We start from the raw sequence: 13332 nt of genomic DNA on the forward strand, positions 1-13332 counted from the left end.
AGCAGAAGCAGGCTTGGGCAAGTGGCTCAAGCACCCCAGTTGCAAAATCTTCTGGGGTTTAAGTACTCTTTAGAGGTTTCCTATTGGTTACACCCTTTGTAAATGAAGATGTGGCCCATGACCAATTGGAGGCTGAAGTGAAGTTACACCCTATGCAAATGAAGATTTGGCCTGTGACCAATCAGAGGCTAAAGTGAAGGCTCCCTGTCTCCAGACCCTATTCTCCTGCCTCATTCCCCCTCAAGAGACATAATATCCATAAATATTTATAGGAGGCAGAGGGACTGACAGTCTTTCTTCTGTAATTGCTTCATGATGTTTGGGACACAGTCCCTACCTACTGGGGACCATGGAACTCTCACCCTGCTCTGTCTAGTGGAGACAGGATGACTTCTTGATGGCTGGGGCTGGCATCATTACCTGGATAGAAGCCCTGCTGCATGACCATTTGAAGCTTAATGGCCTCTAGGTGAGACAAAATACATTTGGTTAAAAGATTTAACAAACATGTCCAAAACATGGTCAATGAAAGTATAATTGTTAATAATGTGCCAGCTAAGGGAAGTAGCCATGAAGCCCAACTTAGTGCCCTTGACTAGAAGCCCTATGACTCGGACAGCTGCTATTATATTTTAGAGGCCCCGTTAGCTAATTTTCAGGTGGCATCTCTTGCTAATCTTGATTGGTTGACATAAAAACAGCATTCTTCGGTGGGGTGCGGTGACTCACGCCTGTAATCCCAGCACTTTGGGAGGCTGAGGTGGGCAGATCACGAGGTCAGGAGATTGAGACCATCCTGGCTAACACGGTGAAACCCTGTCTCTACTGCAAAAAAAAAAAAAAAAAAAACAAAATTAGCCGGGCGTGGTGGCAGACGCCTGTGGTCCCAGCTACTTGGGAGGCTGAGGTGGGAGAATGGCATAAATCCAGGAGACGGAGCTTGCAGTGAGCTGAGATCGCGCCACTGCACTTCAGCTTGGACGACAGAGTAAGACTGTCTCAAAACAAAACAAAACAACAACAAAACAAAACAAAACAAACAAAAAAACCCAGCATTCTTCTTTTAGGAAAAGACATAAGCCACCTTTTTCAGCAGCTAGGAAATCCAATCTCTTATTATTTTGTAAAACGACCATTGCCAAGGTGTCTATCTGATTTTATAAGGTGACAATACTTTGGGCAATGTCTTCCAAGCTCTCTGAAAGATCATTGGACAACGTTGGTAATAGGATAGGGATGTTGCAAGCCTACTAACTCCTGTTCCTACTCCTGTGGTTATTCCTAGTCCTACCAAAAGGGGTATGAGTTTGAAGGCTCATTTGTGCCTGGCGGGTGCAGTTAAAGGAATGAGAGACTGGTTATTGAGGGCTATATTGATTTCAGGGGCTAAATAAAGAAGTGTATAGGTTCCAGTCCATTTAGTTGGCAAACATAACTAGGAATTAGTTCCACACAGGAAAAAGACTCCGTGTTTTTCAAGACAAAAATCATTCTCTATGGTGAACATATGGGTTAGCTTTTTGTTTTTGCTTTCCCCAGTGGTTAAGGTCCCTGTTAAGGTGGCTCCAGCTAAAGGCTGGAAAGGACCTTGGGAAGTATCCTGAGTTGTCCCAGCAGTTAAGTTTTCCCGGTGAAGGTAGTTATGCTTAGTGTCCACCAGCAATCACCCAGAGGTATTTTCATACTGGAGAACCAAAAGGCAACTAGCTGTCTTAGGATTACTACCGGCTTCCCAAGTGAAAATGTGAACACAGCTAGTGGGCCTACCTTGACAGTACTTAGACTATGTGTCCTTTAAAGTGCCCTTAATTAGGAATAGTTTCATGAAAACCATACAGGTTTTCTAAATGATGCAGCCTAGGTAACTGCATAGCTTACATATCATGTGAGAGGTTAATCCCTAGGGTGTAGTTACTCTGATGACTCAAGGTACCCAGGGTCTGACTAGAATTTTTTTTTTTAATACAAAGTGGCACCTGGGATTTTAGTTATTGGTGTGTTATTGGGCCCCAAATGGATTTTTGAGGGGATGCAACCCCAGAAAGGTTACTTTGGTAGGACTGTAGAAGGCTTACTGCTCATCCTGACATTGTAACTTTTGTCATTTGTGTAATTTTGAAGTCACAGAAGTCATGCAGGTTCATTAATTTGAAGGGAGTCCCTCCCTTGTAGTTGAGGTGGTAGGACATTTTTTCAAGGGCCCAAGATAAGCCTGGGATTGCGACGGCAGTGTATTTTGGTGATGGTGGAGATAAACAAAGCCAAAAGTCCTTTGCCAGAGCTGGACTGGTGGTATTTAACAGTCTTTGGGTTAAATTTCAAAGTTCTTAATAAATACCCAGAATCCATTAATTGCCAGAGAGGTAAAATAAAGCCCTGCTGTAAAATTAAGCTGATTCCCAGTATGCCTGGTCCCAGTATACACAGGCCAGGGCTAACCATTATGGGACTAAAAATACTTACCTGTTATTTTGTTCTTTTGAATAGGAACCTCAGGGGGTGTATACCTATCCTCTCAGGAATAATGTTACAAAAATGAATTAAAACATTTTGCTTAATTATTCTTCCAAATGGAAGAAGGCAATTAAATTGTAAAAATATAAAAATTGTTACTATTATCAAATCTACAGTAACTATGCAGCATAGACACCAAGGAAAGTTGGTAGGCATTCACTTATCTTTTGACTGTCTTTAAAACAGGTACTTCAGGTCTTCCACAGGTTCATAGGTATAGTGGCTGATGGAAGCTTCAGGTTATAGGTCTGGGGCTTCAGGTATTGCAGGCTTGACCCTAGAAAGATGTATCCAACTTCCTAGTACTTTGACTACAGAAGGCGTGGCCAACACCACTGAAAAAGTTCCTTCCATTTGGGTTGTAGTTGTTGAGCAGGTGACCCCTCTTTCCATGTTTTAACAAATACTTTTATCTCCTGGCCTGATCTTGGGTTGCTGGTGAGTTCCTAATGCAGAGAACCTTTGAGTTCCAAACTTTTGAAATGCCTGATGAAATTGTCTCAGGTTAATTATGTATTTTACTAAACTGGCTATTTCTGGAGCAGTAATTAGATCATCCATTAAAAATGGCCTTCCTAGTCAGGCACAGTGGCTCATTCTTTTTTTTTTTTTTTTTTGAGACGAAGTCTCGCTTTGTTGCCCAGGCTGGAGTGCAGTGGCCGGATCTCAATGCCGGCTCGCCTCCCGGAGTTCGCCATTCTCCTGCCACTCCCAGCCTCCCGAGAGCCTGGGATTACAGGCGCCCACGCCACCTCGCCGGCTAGTTTTTGTATTTTTTTAGTAGAGAGGCCCAGGGGTTTCACCGTGTTAGCCAGGATGGTCTGATCTCCTGACCTGCGTGATCCGCCGCCTCGGCCTCCCCAAAGATGCTGGGATTACAGGCTTGAGTACACAGCCCGACGTCATTCTTATAGTAACACTTTGGGAGGCAGATAGTGGATCACTTAGTCAGGAGTTCAAAAGAACAACCTAGCCAACATAGTGAAACCCCCATCTACAAAATACAATAATCAACTGGGTGTGGTGGCCACCCTGTAATCCCAGCTGCCTTGAAGGCTGGCTCAGCCGCCTGGGAGGTGGAGGTGCAGTGAAACTAGGCTGTGCCGCGCCAACCTGGGTACAAGAGACTCCATCTCAAAATAAATAAATAAATACAATAAAAAGGCGTCAGGCTGGCTGATGGCTCAAGCCTGTAATCCCAGCACTTTGGGAGGCGAGAGGCGGAGTGGGATCACGAGGTCAGGAGATGAGACCATCCTGGCTAACCACGGTGAAACCCGTCTCTACTAAAAATACAAAAACCAAAAAACTAGCGGTATGATTGGTGGGCATATGAGTCAGCTACTTTCGGGGAGGCTGAGGCAGGAGAATGGCGTAAAGCCGGGGAGAGGCGAGACTTACAGTGAGCTGAATCCGGCCACTGCACTCCAGCCTGGGCTGACAGAGCAAGGAACTCGTCTCAAAAAAAAGAAAGGCGATCAATTATAACATTTTTAAATGGGCTCCTTATTAATTTTGCTCTAGAGAATTATGGATCATTAAAGGACTATGGGCAACAAAGCTGACCCGTTTCTGATGTTTCCTGACATAGCTTAGCTAACGCCCATTTTAGAGGTTGATTAGCCCTTTCTACTTTCCCAGAGGATTGAGGTCTCCATGCTGAATGTAAATAGTATTTGATTCTGAGAGCCTTAGCAACCCCTTGAGTTATATGCGAAACAAAAGATGTACTGTTCTCACCTTGGAGGCTTTGGGGTAACCCAAACTGGGGATTATTTATCTTAGGAGAACCTTTATAACTTTTTATTTTTTTTTTTTTTTTTGAGACGGAGTCTCACTCTGTCACCCAGGCTGGAGTGCAGTGGCCGGATCTCAGCTCACTGCAAGCTCCGCCTCCCGGGTTCACGCCATTCTCCTGCCTCAGCCTCCCGAGTAGCTGGGACTACAGGCGCCTGCCACCTCGCCCGGCTAAGTTTTTGTATTTTTAGTAGAGACGGGGTTTCACTGTGTTAGCCAGGATGGTCTCGATCTCCTGACCTCGTGATCCGCCCGTCTCGGCCTCCCAAAGTGCTGGGATTACAGGCTTGAGCCACCGCGCCCGGCGAGAACCTTTATAACTTTATTAGCCTTCTTTGTTCTGCTAGGGTAAGCCAGTAAAGGTGTCTATTAGTACTAGCAAAAACTTGTATCCCCTACAAGCTGGCATATGGGTAAAATCCAATTGCCAGTCTTCCCCTGGGGAAGTGCCCCTTCTCCAGACTGGTTCTATTAGAGGAGGCATTTTGTTGCTAGGGTTGTTAAATGTTCACAGTGAACAGGTCTGACAGACCTGCTTAACCATGGAAGTTAAGTCAGGCCCAATGAAGAGCCTGTTTATCATGGCAAGAGTGGCATCTCCTCATATATGGAAAGAGTCGTGCAGGATTTTTATAATTCTCCATTGGGTTGTTTGAGGGAGATACACTTTTGATACCATATACCACCAGGATCCTTGTTTTTGTCCATCTTCCTGCTTTATTAACTGTTCTCCCTGTGATGTATATTCAGGTTATTTTGGGGAATCATAGAAAGGAAGCAGTGCTAGAATTTGTTGGGATTACACCCTGAGCAGTGTGGCTTTGGCTTACCAGCCTTTCTGTGCCCTTGTGCTATAGGGGTTACGTTCTTTTGATGCCTCCTACAATGAATTATGGCTATGCTTTTGGCAAGTGTATTCCTTCCAACAGTTGAAGAATTTCAGACCCATGCTTTATGGTGGAATATTTACTAATTAGTAGTCCTCTTTCTCTTTCTTTTCAAATTGCAGCATGAGCATGAAACACGAGAAATGCATGTTTGGAATCTGTATAGATGTTAAGCTTTTTCCCTTTGCCTAATGTCAGAGCTCGAGTAAGAGCAATGATCTCAGCTTTTTGTGCTGACATACCTGGGGGCAAGGGTTGGACCTCAATAATTATATTGTAATTTACTATTGTGTATCTGGCCCAGCGTTCCCCTATTTGATACAAAGCTGCTGAGGTCTGTGAACCAGTCATCCTCTGAATCTGGGAGAGGTCAACCTTTTAAATCAGGCTGGCTAACATATGTGTGTGCAATAACCTGCTCACAGGAATGATTAATTATTGGGGCTGTGGGCAGCAATCAAGCTAGATTCACAGTGTTATAGGTTTTAAGGGTCACATCTAGATTGTCCAGTAGCATGGCCTAGTATTTGGTTAACCTTTCCCCCATCGTACAGATGTGTCCTTTTATTTCTAGGATTGACTTGATGTGGGGCTAATACTTCCAGTGGCTGACCCAGAGTGATTTTAGTGGCTTCTTCCACTAAAATAGCAGTGTCTGCCATTGACCACAAGCAGCTTGGCCACCCGGTCCAATTTATTTGGGAAGTAGGCAGTTAGCACTCCCACAGCTATGCCTTTCCTTTCTGCTACATACAAAGGCTTAGTGAGGTCTAGGATGCCAAGAGCGGGAGGCTGGTTCACAGCCTGTTTTAACTTCACAAAGGCTTCTCTCATTTCCAAAGTCCATTCAATTGGCTCATTTTCTGGCCCCTTTCTTGCTTTCATAAAGGGGTTTTGCTATGAGCCCAAAATTTGGTACCCATCTTCTGCAAAACCCAGCCATCCCCAGAAAACAACAAAGCTGTTGCTTGGTGTGGGGGAGCTCCAAACCACATATGGCTTGCACTCGTTCTGGGGATATTTGCTGGGCTCCAGGTGTTAAGATACACCTTAAATACTGAATCCATTGGTGGGCAATCTGAGCCTTCCTTTTGACATTTTATATGCCATTTGCCAAGAAATTTAAGGTTCTTACAGTATTTCAGTCATATGCCCCTTGGGTTGGGCTACACACAAGGTCATCTACATACTAGAGTACACCCCTTTTCCAATTTTAGATCCCTTAGATCCCCAAGGCTTGTGCAAAACAAAACAAAACGTGGTTATCCTGAAAGCCCTGAGGGACGGGCACTGTCCAAGTGTATTGCTGTTTTAGCCCTACCCAGTTCCCCAGTATACCATGCTAGTGTGTTGACCTATTTATTAATGTGGTCTGAGATATTGTCTGCATTACTATTAGTAATTTTGCTGGGTGGTGCCTAAATCATAGCAGTGTCCCTATTTTAACTATAATATCCCCTCCCAACAAGGGGACTGGGCAGCTTGGTACCACTAGAAATTCTTATTGGAAGATTTGTTTCTCAAATTGACAAGTCAAAAGAGGAATAAAGAATCTTTTTTGTGGCTTTCCTTCCATTCCCGTAACGCCTGTGGATGCGGATGAAACTTTTCCTACATAAGCAGTAAGGGCAGAGTAATTTGTCCCTGTATCAAAAAGAAACCAAATGTGGGTGCCCAACACGTCCAGAATTACCCAGGGCTCCTATAATAGTAATGAATGATGTTCCTGGACAGGGGTAGTGAGGAAGGCCCTGGGCCCCATCAGTCTTCATCAGTTTCTCCTTTTGCACTGTTACAGAGTTTTGACTGACCTCCTCTGTGGGAGAGTGGGCAGTTAATTCTCCAGCACCAGGGGTTGTGACTGGTGCCTTTGTACTGACAACAGGGTCCCAGTGGGGGCTTAGTACAGTCCTTTGCCCAATTCCCATTTTTCTTGCATTTGAAGCAAGAGACTTTGCTGGCATTATCCTTATGGCCCATCGGGATTCCCTTGGACACTCTTTGGGCATTCAGGGCATCTCCAATGATGGCTTGGCTATCATAATTTTGGCTTGCTTCTTTATTCCTTTTCCTTCCTCTAGGTCATGATTGTTATACACCATATAAGGCAGTATCAAGATGCTGATTTTGATTAGTTTGTAGCATCATTTATAGCTTTTGGAGCCTAATGGCTGGAGCAGATTGGCTAATGAAATGCTGTGCCATTAATATTTTGCCTTCTGGAGAGGAAGAGTCCAGATTGGTATATTTCCTTTCCCCAGCCTCTGGTAAAACATGGCTGGCTTTTCCTCCTTGCCTTGTGTAACCTCCCTTATCATAATTTGCTACCTTTTTCATGCCTCCAAGGAGAGCCTCAAGAAATTTGGCCCAGTTGCTCATTCCCACAAGGGTGTCACAGGCCCAATTAGGATTAGTAGTAGGGGCTGGGGCTGGGCCTGGGCCCTGGTGATTGCCCTAAGGGTTTCAGGCAAATAAATCATCGGCTTCCTGGCAGGTGGCCTCAAAGATTTGTTCCTTTATCCAAGGGGGTACAACAGGTTGCTAGAATGAATTGAACATTCCTCCATGAGAAATCAAAGGCTAAAGTAAAAAGTTGGGAACACATCTGCAAATTTCCTGGGGTTCTCAGAATAGCTTCCTAGCTTTTCTTTACATTGTGTTATGGAGAAGCGAGCCTGCACTACAACTAGCCCCTTAGCTCCTGCTACTTCCCTAAGGAGTGGCAGGGCTAGGAGCTGAGTAAGGTGTTCCACTGTGAGGGGAACTTAGCAGGGTCCCTGGTTTTTGCTCTTGGGTTTGAGCCTCAGGAGCACTTGGCAACAGGATACACGGGGGAGGTTGCCATTCCCCAAGAGACAGGTGGCCCTTGTAAAAACAGGATCATCTACAATACCTGGTTCTGCCTCAGGACCTTTGATTATGGGACAGGTTCTGGAGTTTTGCACACGGTTGGGTTTTGATATACACCCATGAAGACCTGCACATATGGGATTTCTGGCCATTTACCCTGCATTTTGCAAAATAAGTCTAATTGCAGATAGTGTTATAATTAAGAATTCCACTGACTGCCCATTGTTCCTGGCTGCTTGACTGGAGTCCCTAAGGGTGTTCCCCTTTAGGGTCCCATCTTTGTCTGACATCTGTGACCTTTGATGGGTGCCAGCACTACTTTGGGAAGGTTCTCTCCACCAGTGGTGACTCACTATGAACTCCTTTTATCCCTGGATGAAGGCCTTGCCTTGCAGCATCCTTTTTTTTTTTTGGAGATGGAGTTTCGCTTTTGTTGCCCAGGCTGGAGTGCAATGGGCACGATCTTGGCTCACTGCAACCTCCACCTCCTGAGTTCAAATAATTCTCCTGTTTCAGCCTCCCGAGTAGCTGGGCTTGCAGCTGGGCGTGCATCATGATGCCAGGCTAATTTTGTATTTTCAGTAGAGATGGGGTTTCACCATGTTGACCAGGCTGGTCTCCTATTCCTGACCTCAGGTGATCTGTCCGCCTCGGCCTCCCAAAGTGCTGGGATTACAGGCGTGAGCCACAGCAACTGGCCTCTAGCATCCTTATAATTTGGTAAGGCCATGGTTTCCCATACTTCCTGTTCCACTAGAGTGATAGTTGTGTACTTTAATGAGAGGAACAGGAGGCGGCTGGTAGGTTTCTTTTGTCATGTGGATTATGGGTAATTTCAGGGGAAAAGGTTGATTTTAGACATGAAAAATAAAATAATAGGGCTGGCTATTCCATTCTGGCCCTGGATGAGAGAGGGAATGTTTAAAAATCCACCACCATGACAATGGATCCTGTGTAAGGACACGCCATTTTACTGAAATAATATGGTGAAGATGAAGGAAACAAGGTCCCCTCAGTGGAGGTCCAAGATGTAGAATGTATTCTAAAGCCTGTGGGCCCCAAAGGTCATCATCCAGCCAAATGGATTGAGTAGAAGAGTCAAAATATCCAGGAGACACTGTCTTTTGCCCTCACTGGCTAACTCTAAGAAAATCTGGCATAAGAAAAGAGGGTTTAAGAGGACTGAGTGTGAATTCGCCCTGAATGAGCTACCACTGCCAATGGTGTCACATGTAGAAATCAGAGACTATAACCAAGAAAGATAGAAAAGAATCTTTCTCCCTTCTGGGCAGGGAAACTATCGCCATTCACTCCTTGGCCTTCAGGTAACAATGGAGAGTGGCCCTGTCCAGCTGCCCTCAATTACCAAACAGCTATTAGAAAACAGCAGCTGAAAGACTCAAAAAAAGAGAACTCAGGTCCCTCACCCAAACTGGGTGATGGTGATCAAGTGCTTCCACATGGATACCCTTCAGTCTCACTGGAGAGCGGCCCGGGCACAGTCCTGCAGTTGCCTCCATGTTCAGATGCTATCCGCTGAGTCTCAACGTGGAAAAGGGAAAGAGAGAGGAAAAGGTTCCCCTGTATGGGGTGGAGGGAGCATTGCACAGAGAGAGCTCCAGTCCATGCCCCAAAATGAAGGCTTGATAGAGAGGGAAAGAAAAATGAAAGAAGAAAAGAAAAATAAACCCCCAATTTGGACTTACCTCCAGGCTGGCTTGCCAAAATATGTCCCTGGCGGAGGGTCTTGACTACAAGTTGTCCAGGTACTTGGAATGTTGAATGAAGAACTGAACAAACTGCACAAATCAATGAAACGAAGCAATGAAAGCACAGATTTATTGAAGCAAAAGTATACTCCACAGAGTTGGAGCAGGCTAAAGCAAGCTGCTCAAGAGCCCCAGTTGCAAAATCTTCTGCGGTTTAAGTACCCTTTTAAAGGTTTCCTATTGGTTACGTCCTATTCGCCACCAATCGGAGGCTGAAGTGAAGGCTCCCAGTCTCCAGACTCTATTCTCCTTCCTCAAGGAAATCCACTGATTTCCTCTGTAGCATCTTCAGGTTCCATCTTGACAACTTCCTCTAAATCCCCAGGGGAAGAGTTGTTTACAGACTCCTGGATGCCCTGAGGCAGCGGCTCCAGAGCTTGTCTTCCCTCCTCTGTTTTCACAACAGTCCAGCGATAGGCACTGTTCTCTGACAATCCTTCTTGGCACTCTGCATCTGCTGGTGGTGGCCCTGGGCTATGTTCCACTTTGGGGAAAACAGTAGCAGAGAGAGGAGATAGTTCCTGGGGCTCTAATTTGGGTTCTAGGCCCTGAAAGGCATTTTCCCCATTAGCCACAGCACAAGCAATGTCCACATTCACGTGGGCCTTATCTTCAGGGGTGGAAGGTATAGGAAGATTCACAGAATTGCCAGAAACAATTAAGGGTGAGACAGAGGAGGCCACAAGGGGCTGGTTCAATTGACAGGGGAAGGAAGTAGGGTTAACCAAGAGGGTGGTAATGGGAATAGTCTGGGGACTCTGGGCCACAGCCGCATGGACAGGCTGGATCATGTTACAGCCACTGCCAAGGCTCACAATCTTCACAGTGGTAGCAGGAACAGTGAAGATAACAGATGCAGGATGGATAACAGGGGCAGGTTTGATACAGCGAAAGGCCCTGGCTCCCCTTCTTTTTGAGGGTCTCCGTCTCACATATGGCTTTCGAAACATAGAAGGGGAAGGGGAGGGCAGCATTACCTTGGGCACAGGGGCAGAAGAGAGCAAAGTCTGGGATTCAGACAGAGGGAAGCTTGTCCTGCCCTCAGGGGGCATAGCAGGCAGTGCTGCAGGAGACTCAAAACTCTCACCTCCACTGACCCCCAGTGGAGAGACACCTGGAACTGTCGGTAAAACAGTGGCTGGCTGAATCGGGTGAGGAATCCGGAGCACCATTTTGCTCGGAGGGGCTTCTGAATGAGTTGATTGGGCTGGTGTTTTCCCAGGGTTGAAGCTAGGCTGGAGAGAGGGGCTGGGTTGGATAAGGAGGGGCTTCAGGACTGATGAACGCTTCTGTCTCCAAGCCTTCCTGGGGAAACGGTTGGCAACTGGCTTCAGTTTCAGGACCACACCCTTAGGCAATAGCAGTGGGTATTGAGTTTCACTCTCCAACTCCGAGTTGTCTTTTTCTAGGCCTTGATCTGAGTTGATCTCAGTGGTTCCAGTCACATGTCCTACCTCTCTAGCACCATCAGCCATGTGCCGCAGTTCTTCCTGGATGGATGGCAGACTGGCCTATTGGAAACAAGAACACTCTGATCCAGCATATGTCAGAATTTGGGAAAAAGAATAGGGCTTTCTAGGTTTTAGGGACCTGAGACAAGCTCAAGGCATCTTTCCAAGAAGGGACTCTGTATATCAAATTTCTACAAAGACCACATTCCAATTATACACTTTAGAAACTCTTCTCTGAATTTCCTTTAGCAAATTACCATTTTACCCATTATTTTGAAAATGTTGTAGAATCACCCGGAGAAAAGCAAAGTAAGGGAAGAAAGGTGAATGAGGAAGATTTCTGAAGTCCTAGTTCTACAACTAAAGCATTAGTCAATTAAGGAAGCCCTTGATATTCTCTCAGAACTTTCAGTGACTTGCCTCCCACAGACTTTGAGGAAGAGGGTTGTACCTTTAACCAGAATGGGAGCCGGTGTTCTTCTCTCTCTACAGGTGGCTTCCACTGATGTGGCTGGATCTCTTCACAGCATTTTACTAAGACTGGCAGCTGTTTGGTCTTCTTATAAAACTTAACACGAAAAAAATGCGCATGAGTTACATTCCTTTTGGAAACACTGTTGTCCTCTGTCAGGCTGGTGAATGGGGTGGGTGGTGGATCGAGAGAGACACACACACACACACACACACACACAAAACTACATACACAAACATCCATGAACACACACATATAAATAGCATATGCTGAATACTTGTACATTTCAAATTAATCTCTATTTAAAGATTTTATAGTTATTCAGTATTTTTTTTTTTTTGGAGACAGTCTCAGTCTGTTGCCCAGGCTGGAGTGCAGTGGCGCGATCCTGGCTCACTGCAAGCTCCGCCTCCCGGGTTCACACCATTCTCCTGCCTCAGCCTCCCGAGTAGCAGGTGCCTGCTATTATGCCCGGCTAATTTTTTGTGTTTTTAGTAGAGATGGGGTTTCGCCGTGTTGGCCAGGATGGTCTTGATCTCCTGACATTGTGATCTGCCTGCCTCAGCCTCCCAAAGTGCTGGGATTACAGGCGTGAGCCACCGCACCCGGCCCGTTATTCAATATTTTCTGAATGATGATCTCCATTCTGGTTGCCAGGAAGGACAGAGTTTAGGTCACAGAGAGAAAAGGAAGCAGATGCTCAGAGCAATCTTATGTAAGATTTGTTCTTGCTCAACAGCTGCAAAGACAGCATTGTGATCTATAAAATGGACACATCAAAGATTTTAAGCAAATGATGGTGTGAAGGGCATCAGAAGGGGGAAAAAAAAAAACAAACACCGAGGCAGTTCAGTTTTAAGAGTAAATAGGCTGGCCATGGTGGCTCACGCCTGTAAACCCAGCACTTTGGGAGGCTGAGGCGGGCAGATCACTTGAGGTTAAGAGTTTGAGACCAGCTCGGCCAACATGGTGAAACTCTGTCTCTACTAAAATACAAAAATTAGCCACGTGTGGTGGTGGGTGCCTGTAATCCCAGTTATTTGGGAGGCTGGGGCAAAAGAATCGCTTGAACCCGGCAGTGGGGGTGGTAGGGTGGAGATTGCAGGGAGCCGAGATCACGCCACTGCACTCCAGTCTTGGTAACAGGGTGAGACTCCATCTCAAAAAAAAAAAAAAAAAAAAAAAAAAGAAGATAAGAACTGAACTTAAACCACTGACAATAAGCATCTGTTCATCCAACATATACAGGATGTTTTCTATATCCTAGGCACTGTGCTAAAAGCTAAGCACACACATAAGGGAAGCAATTCCTGCTCTCATGGAGCTTACAGACCAGTGGGAGAGAGTCAAGTGGACAAATAATGACATCCTACATTAAAAAACATACAAAGGGCTGGGCATGGTGGCTCATGCCTGTAATGCCAGCACTTTGGGAGAACGAGGAGGATGGATCACTGGAGGTCAGGAGTTCATGACCAGCCCGGCCAACATGGCGAAACCCTGTCTCTAATAAAAGTATAAAAAAAAATGAGCTGGGCATGGTGGTGCACGTCTGTGATGCCAGCTACTTGGCAGGCTGAGGTAGGAGAATC

At 45.7% G+C, this 13332-nt stretch overlaps 1 protein-coding gene across 2 annotated transcripts in view; it reads right to left on the reverse strand.

Annotated features, from left to right (window-relative positions):
* The window catches only part of GON4L (gon-4 like), a 240991-nt gene that overhangs the window by 34340 nt on the left and 193319 nt on the right, over window positions 1-13332 (reverse strand). The window contains exon 22 of one of the 2 annotated variants that reach the window (XM_031658636.1): window positions 9861-11328. The exons of the other annotated variant lie outside the window; for it this stretch is intronic. Coding sequence (XP_031514496.1) covers window positions 10072-11328 — 1257 coding nt within the window. The 3' untranslated portion in view covers window positions 9861-10071. Of the gene's footprint in view, window positions 1-9860; window positions 11329-13332 lie in introns of those variants that run through there. 2 annotated transcript variants of the gene reach the window in all.

The sequence above is a fragment of the Papio anubis genome, chromosome 1 (assembly GCF_008728515.1).
Source record: "Papio anubis isolate 15944 chromosome 1, Panubis1.0, whole genome shotgun sequence".
Taxonomy (NCBI): domain Eukaryota; kingdom Metazoa; phylum Chordata; class Mammalia; order Primates; family Cercopithecidae; genus Papio; species Papio anubis.